Below are 8,204 nucleotides of genomic sequence, written 5' to 3'. Positions count from 1 at the left end.
TAGGAGCAACCTGTGTGCTCTGGGAGGAGGATGCAAAAAACCAGAGCCCACCCCCCCAGCCCTGCAGGCTGCGCCTGGCTCTGCAAACCCCCAGCTGCAGGGAACTTCAAGCAACAGGCAGCCGCACGCACCAGGGCTCTGCCCATCGTTCTCAGTCGCCCCACCACCCGCAGCAGCAGCGGTGCGCTCCTTGTGCTGGGCGAGGAGGGCCACAGGCTGGGGGATGGTGCCTGGGCTGACTCAGACTCCTGGCAAAACAATACCAGCACTGGGTTGCTGTGACTCATGAGAGATTTTAATCGTATTATTTTTTTAATCCTCATGCAGGCATTTCTTGCATGAAGGCTTATTAAGGGTTGGCATCAGGGATACAGCTTTGCAGCCATCTAAATGGAAACCAGCAAAGTTGGGTGAGTTGAGACCCAACCGACTGGGTGCTTTGGTTCATGCACACCAGGTGATGTTCAGAGCTGTATCTCTGGTGTGAATGCAGTGATCGTGGCTAGTGTGCACAGAGGGTGCAGAATCATAGAATCATAGAAGCACAGAATCATTAAGGTTGGAAAAGACCTCAAGGATCATCAAGTCCAACCCAACCCCACCCAACCCACTAACCCATGTCCCCAAGCACCACATCCACACGTTTCTGGAACCCCTCCAGAATACATCTCAAGATGTGGGTGAAGCCCATGAATGATCCAGCAGCATTAGCTGACCCTTAGAAGAGCTGTGTTGGAGTAGACATCCTTGCAGAATGAAGGGTTTCACACTCGCAGTGCTAGCAAATAACCATGGATGAATGCCACTTTTGGCCCCACAGCATGAAAAAAGTGTCACCAGGACATCTAACGGCAGCTGTGTAGAAAAACAGATGACACACACCGTATTCTTGCTGCGCTCCATCGAGTTTCTGGTGTCCTACAATAGTGAGTTCTTTGTGTCTTCAAAAAGCACATAATGAATTCCAGCAGGTGCAGAGTTTTAATAAAGTGACAAAACCCACTCATTATAATGTCTGTTAGTCAATCACAGAATCATAGAATCACAGAATCATTAAGGTTGGAAAAGACCTCAAGCATCATCAAGTCCAACCGTCAACCCAACGCCACCTAGCCCACCAAAGTCCTGACTTTTAATTAAGTTTCATTTTATCTATTGAGGTGACAGATGAGGAAAAATAAACCAGGAACCTTTTCAACAAATTATTTTTGGAAGCTGTAGAAGGTTGTGATGTACGCATTGCCAGACATAGAAGATACCCAGAGCAGAGGGAGTTTCCCCCAGCATAGCTATTCTTATGAGCCATGCTTATTACTTTTGATCAGCTGCTGGAGAAGGGTTGGATTTGTTGTGTATTGTTATTTGGTTGGGTTTTTTTACATGGCACACACATGATTTGTGGCTGTTGAGGATAAATTCTGCCCTGCTGTCTGTCTGCACACCAGCGCCCACAGATGTTATACCTGTTTCTTGGAAACACAGTCTGGTGCTTCATGGTTGTAGCACATTGGTTTTGCCCCAAGGAAAAAAAATTCCATCTCTCATATGGGACAGAGACTCACAATGCATGTGAGCAAAGTCGCCTCTTCGACACAGCCGTCAGCAGCAGCACACGTGGGCCTGGACGTGCTGATTCTGGCCGCTGGCAACAATAACCATCAGAAAACCATGACGATGTCTGAGAGCTAGCGATGTGCTCACTGGGAAAGGGACAGAGTTAGATGGAACAGCACAAAGCCACACGGGCCTCCTTCTGCTCATACGGCGCGTGGGCGCAGCCATCTCCTACTGCACAGCAACCTCCATTAAGAGAAAGCACTAATTGTAAGAAAAACGTGACACTGGTACCAGCCATCAGCAGTAACCCGGACAGAGGTTGCTGTCTGACACTGATGGGGCCAGAGCACGCACAGTCTGTGGCCTCACAGCAGGTGCTTCCTGGGGGTAAAAGCATCCTCGGCTCTCGCAGGGCCGGGTGCCTACTGGCTACAGCCTTAGCAGAATCTGGAGCCTTGGGGTGGAAGAGGAACGAGGTAGATGAAGGGGCTGATGGGCAGAGAAACCCAGCGTGGTTCTGTTGGCCCATCTGGGGCTCAGCAAAGCCCCTCAGTCTCCCAGCACCTACAGGAGCCAAATCCACGTAAAATGGGACACAGAAGGGGCAGGACAGGGGTCTAGAAGTCCTGTGTTTGCTGTTGGGGCATTTCCTTGCCGTCTGCTCGTGCTGGCTGCTTTTCCGAGGCTGTGCACAGGGAGATCTGCCCCAAGGTGTGCCTCACATCTTGTTCTAGTCCGTCTCTCTCATTTACTGCTGTTGGCACAAGTATCCAGACAATATTTTTATTTATTAGCATATTGTTGACTTTCACATTAATGTCTTCTGCTACAGAAAGCTACCAACAAAGCTACAGCTGTCAGTCAGGATCCTTGAAGCCTTCTTGGCACTCAGGCTAACGATCACCAAATTGAGCAAACAGCACGTGGGGGCCAACTTCTGCTTTACTACCCAGCGCCAAAATGGAGCTTTGCCTTTTGGCTTGAAATGCTTTTAATCGCATCTAGCCACACGTGTAGGCACGTACACCCAACCATCTAACCACGAGATCTCCATCTCTCTGGAGCCGCAGTGCAGAGCATCGCCTGCCCCGCACAGCCGAGGGAGAGCTTGGCCAGCAGCTGGGGGACAAGGGTTGGTGCTGCAGCACCCAGAGGGGGCTGTGAGAGCCCCCGTTTACCGAAGGGGCTCCCCGTTGTTTTATTTAGCCCCAGTCCCACCATTAGCTTCCCCTCAGTGCGTGCCAGAGCAGCAGCCAGTAACACCAGGACTATTTGGTGCACCCACGATGAGCGATGAGCCGGCTCGGCTGCTGTGGGAACTGTTTGGGCCATTGCCCTCCGTGGTCTCCACTGCCCGCAGACCCTAACAGAGCAGGTTGTACTCCCCTCTTGTTTTCCTCCCCCTTTACCTCTACTTCACTGATTCAACCTTTGCCCTTCCAGGTCTTGGTTTTCCTTCATTTCCCTCCCCTCCAGGAGTCCCTCCTTTCGGCCTCTTATTTGAACAAGCTCAGACTCTCCCACCTCCCTCCTCCTGCCCTTCCCAACGCTCTCTCCTGTGCCCCCAGCTCTCTCTCTTCACCAGCTCCCCTTCTCCAGCTTCCACAGCCACTGCACATAGCGCCAGCGAATGCTCTCCCCAGGCTGGAGCAGCTGAACAGCCTGCACGGCAGCCTGGCAGGGCCGAGGAGCTACATCCCAGTCGCAAGGCTGGTCCTGACTGTCTTGGCTTGTTTTCGTGTCCTGCATCAACAGGGAGAGAGGCCAAGACTCCTCTTGGCACCATGATGAGACATGAGACGACACGCTCCGTTTCCTGAGCTTCCATGCAGAGGCTGCAAAGTGCACGTCCCTCAGCTGTGTCCCGTCTTTGACCTCATTACGCAGTTTGCATGACACTTTTTTTTTTAAAGCTACATAATAATGTGTTAGTAACTTGCTTTTACTGTGAGCATCACAAGCATAGAAGAGTTAAGTGGTCGTGAGGGTAAGTTTACCCCAGGATGTATGAAAGAGCAGGGGACAGAAACCCAGAATCCCTGTTGTCCATCATGACCTCAGGACAATGTATGCCTTGTGCTTACCACCCATCAGGAGGAAAAAGCATGCTAATTATTCCTAGAGACAACGCTGCAGACAAGACAAGTTATAAGCACACATCTTGCATCTGAACAAAACAAAGCAACACTGCAATTTATATATAATAGGTAATTTTATTTAAAAAAAAACATTGCAACTGACAGAGAAAATAAACTCCATGAAATGTGCCATACATTCAAAGAGATTTATTTAAAGTAATTGATTTCTTATACTCTGAGGTGATCATTGATACAGATACTTCCTGACAATTAAAGACCAAAAGCAAAGTTCTGTAACATTTTGTCCCTGAAGTATCTTGCAAGATGAAGTTCAAGAGTTCCTGGCCAAGTGTCCTACCTTGGTAAATGCCACATACAGAAGAGGACTTTAGACATGGTTTCACTATCTTCTCTTCCAGCACTTGCAGTTCTGCTGTGAAGGAGACTGGTCTGCAGAGCTCACTGGTTTGGGTACTGGGGACAGACTCAAGAATCTGCCCAGGGAAGAGTCCCAAAAGGAAAAAACATTTGTTTTATCCTCCGCAATACCTGTAGTTCAAAGCCAAGAGGTGGCCAAAAGCGTGCACTCCCAGCTGAAGCTATAACATACACAAGTATATTTCTTAAAAGCCATTTATTTCTTATATCCCCGTTTCATAGACTATTAGAAAAAGACCACCATATACAAAAATCTTATCATTACAAGTTATTAAAAAAAAAAAAAAAAAACTTCAGACCATTGAAACACACGAGAAAGTGTTTGTTTGCATACAGTAGAAATACAATCCTCATTAAAGCAGCGTCCCAGATAAGCCAGTTGCTTAAGTAAGTTTTCAATTAAAAAAGACAAAAGCCCAGATGTTCCTGTAACACAGCCAGAACACTGGAGAAAAGAGAGGAACAAAACATTCATAGTCTGCCACGCCAGGTACATCGTCTTTGTAAGGTCACTTCAGGCCTAAAAGAGTACGGGTGTCTAACAAAGAGCATGGAGTCAGTGCCCGGGCAAAGCGTCCTGTGCCCAGCCCTCGGGAACAGCGGCTCTCCTCGGCTCTGCTTTACCCAGCGCAGATCTCACCGCACCTGCCAGGGCAGGAGGACCCGCAGGTTCAGGCCCCAGCGCTCCACCACCAACCCGTCAGCTCCAAAAGCAAACAGCACACGCCATGGGAGCCGCGAGGTCAGCCTGGGGCTACCCGGGGAGTGAGGGGCACAGGTCTGGAGAGCAGCACAGCGACAGCCGGCTCTTCCCTGTCTGACGATGGGCACTCCCAGCCCAGCATCACGCCACCGCTGCCGCAGCCTGCTGACGCTTCCCCTCCGGGGGACAGTTTGTAACCGATGGAGACAGTCCAGACTCAAATCACGAGGTTCCCAAATAAAACAGGGCAGGGGAAGCATCCGATTTACACACTGAAGGTATTAAACCTCAGACCTGCTGCCATCAGGAAGAAAACATAAGCTCTTGGGTAACCTTGGAGAAAAAGCGATTCTCAAGAATCCATCCCAGTTCCAACACCTCGCCTGTGGTCGGACGGGATTCGCCCAGCAGCAGGGACGGAGCCCCATGAAGAAGAAAGCAGCACAGTTCCTGGGACTAAGCGCCTTGCTTTACCCAACGCAGATCTGATCTGATGGCTGCCTCATACCAACCAGGGCAGTTTCATGACGGCAACTGGCAGGAGCCCAGGGGCTTGGTCGCAGCCCCCTGCGGGTCCATACCACCTGCAGCTTCTAGACATGTGCAGTTCTCAGCAAGGGCACGGTGACCTACTCTGGCAAACAGCCATTACAGACAACATCTACATTTTTTTTTGCTCTTCCAGCTTTCTCAGTCCCTCTGTCTAACCACAGGCTGCTGATTCTTCTAAGAGCCTAGAAGATCTTAAGCAACAGAAAAAGGAAAACACGGTTTCCTTCGTTGTTGAGTCAATGCAAGAAACCCCCCAAAACATAAACTGGTTCTTGTTTGGCAGTAAACAACATGAACATGAATCTCAGCCTCAACCAATCAAGCTAGTCCTACTCCATAGGATACAGCTTTTTCTCTGTCTCTAACTTTTTCACTTCCCCTTCTGAGGCAACAAAAGTAGAGTTGCTTCTACCTTTGTGTTTTAATCAACATCTAGAAATACTTGCCTGGCAATACCGGCAACGCGCGTCTGCTGGCCCCTTGCTTTGTGCAAGACATCGAATGAGGGGCAGGCTGTTCCCAAACCCCAGCGTTTCAAAGCAAGACTAAGTTACCTGCAGTCTCCTGTTAGCTCCTCCTCCTGGCTGACGGCTTCACGGGCTGTGCCTGCTCTAAACATGGCTCCAGCATTGTCCATACTCAGACCCCCTTCATCATCTCCTTGACGTGTCCACCTGCCACACAGATCCCACTGCGGGGGTGAACACTGGCCACAATGGCTCTCCAGCTCATTGATGCTTTATGCTGTGTCTGACTGGCTCATTTCTGGCCGCTCACCTCGTTTGCAGGACCTCCCACCCTCACCAGAAACCCTTCTTAAAGAAAAGAGACAGCTCCTGCATTTGCTCTTCAATGCTTCTTCCCACATCGTGGAAATGCTGAATGCTAGCATATGCCACCAACTTCCTGCCAATATACAGACTTTATATTATATAAATAGGTAGAAGTTTCAGACAAAATATCCTATAATTTCTGTGTCGTAACATTTTTAAATAGAATTAAAAACACAAACCATCCAGCCCTTGTGATTAAATATACAAACATTTGTGAATTGATAAGGCTCGTAGGTACATACGCGAAACTAAAGTGCCCCTACCCCCACCAAGAAACTGTTCTGTACAGCTAAGTCTGAAACCAGAGAGAGCAAGTTATTTAAAAGAAAACCTCCTGAGCTGGAAGTGCAGCCAGATTTTTCAATCCCTGTTCTCATTTCTGCTTTCAACTCGGCAATGCAGGAGTATTTACAAGTGGAAGAGGAGCTGCCGTGGCTGCCGGCGCTGTGCCATTGACCCGCAACCTGTCCAGCTCACAGGGCCTTGGTGCTGGCTGGGTGGGCAGCGTGGGAGACGGGCTTCTGAGGGTAGTGGCTGTACAAGTACACCTGCAACAGGATAGCGATGTCCACAAAAACCTGCAGGAGGCCGCAGATGGAGAACTGGAAAGGGGCTTGATTCAGGATGAAATAAACAGTCTTGAACGTGTCCCCACTGGTCCACATCAGCACCATCTTGACACTAGAAGACAAAAAAGAAGCAAAGAGTATTTACTGAGAAGACCTCGGCTTGTGATTAGATCTGCCGTACCAGAGGATCGCACCTCCTTCAGGGAGGGTTCACACTCCCAGCGGGTGGGACTCCCCTCGCCGAGGGCAGACGGCGTACCTAGCAAGGACGTGACGTGCCGTGCTGTACTTGAAGGGAGGATACAATTCTCCCTCCACAAACTGCAGCACTCTTATCTCCGCAATTCCAGCTCCCAATGCCTGTGGCTGTGAAGGTATCCAACGCTTTAAAATAGTCAGCTAGGATATTTGACTCAGCGGTGCTCTGTAAACATGACTGCCGCATACTGACAGCGCTGACCATAAACCAAGCAACACAGGGCGGGGAAAACAAAGGCGACTCATCCCAGCAGTTACTCCCGCTGCGTGCAATTCTGTGCTCACGCAAGGTGAAGTAACGCACAGACTGCTCACTCATGCATACACGCTTTTTTAGCATCTGCTGAAACAAACACTTCTGACAGAGACAAGAAACCATTTCTTACTGTAGAAAATGCAAAACCAACAAAACCCTGAAAAACAGATTGTCCAGTAATACAAAAAGAGGGGAAACGACATGCCTGCAGCTGTTACTGGAAGGATCAACATCACTAGGGATTTTTGTCAAGGTCACAGATCAAGAGCAATGCTTCCTTTTAATAGCCGTCTGTGCTTTCATCTTGCTCTACTGCTGAGTCATCCCCCGTCCTGCAGCCCAGCTCCTGCTCCCCCACATCAGGGGAAACTCTGGGGAATAGAAGCAAGTCCTTCAAACAGACCAGATTTTTTCAGTGCCTTCAACAAAATGCGAACAACCAGATCCTGAAGGCTGTTTGCAAGCTTCATGCACTTTAACAGGAGAGTTTTTTAAGCGTCTGGATAAGCAGTGGTGGACAAAAGCTTCGTACTTCACCGTATGAGCACTGCGCACGATTTGTCGTCATTGTGAGCAATGATGATTTGCCAGCACTGACTCCAATTCATCAAATGCAGTCAGGCCCATGCAGCAGGGCAGGACTTAATGTTCATTTCTCCAACATCCAGGCAGGCAGCTAGCACAATTTGTATTTTGGACACAAGTACACAATGCTACTGCAAGCCAAACGCTGCAGCCGTTTGGGAAAGGTGGCCAAGAGCATCAGTTTCTGCTGGCCCATCACCCTAGGGAAACACAAGCCTTCTTGTAACTTATGCCACATGACTGAGAGCGTAAAACAGGACTACAGTCCTATGGACCTTCCAGAGTCTCTGTGTGGAAGTGCAAGCAAGGACATGGGTTGAGTGAGCAGTCATTCCTCACCCAAGGTCATTCTAGAACGGTAAATAAATAATCAGA

The 8,204-nt window shown here is 49.2% G+C and overlaps 1 protein-coding gene across 1 annotated transcript in view; it reads right to left on the bottom strand.

Annotated features, from left to right (window-relative positions):
• Positions 1–6,634: 6,634 nt before the first annotated feature.
• LOC104468880 overlaps positions 6,635–8,204 on the bottom strand; it is a 25,413-nt gene continuing 23,843 nt past the window's right edge. The window contains exon 4 of the mRNA XM_010083156.1: positions 6,635–6,842. Within this exon, the coding sequence (XP_010081458.1) occupies positions 6,635–6,842 (208 nt within the window). The remainder of the gene's footprint in view (positions 6,843–8,204) is intronic.

The sequence above is a fragment of the Pterocles gutturalis genome, unplaced genomic scaffold (genome assembly GCF_000699245.1).
Source record: "Pterocles gutturalis isolate BGI_N339 unplaced genomic scaffold, ASM69924v1 scaffold19345, whole genome shotgun sequence".
Lineage (NCBI taxonomy): Eukaryota > Metazoa > Chordata > Aves > Pterocliformes > Pteroclidae > Pterocles > Pterocles gutturalis.
Note: the sequence above shows the minus strand (reverse complement) of the source record. Positions and strands in the feature narration are given on the sequence as shown.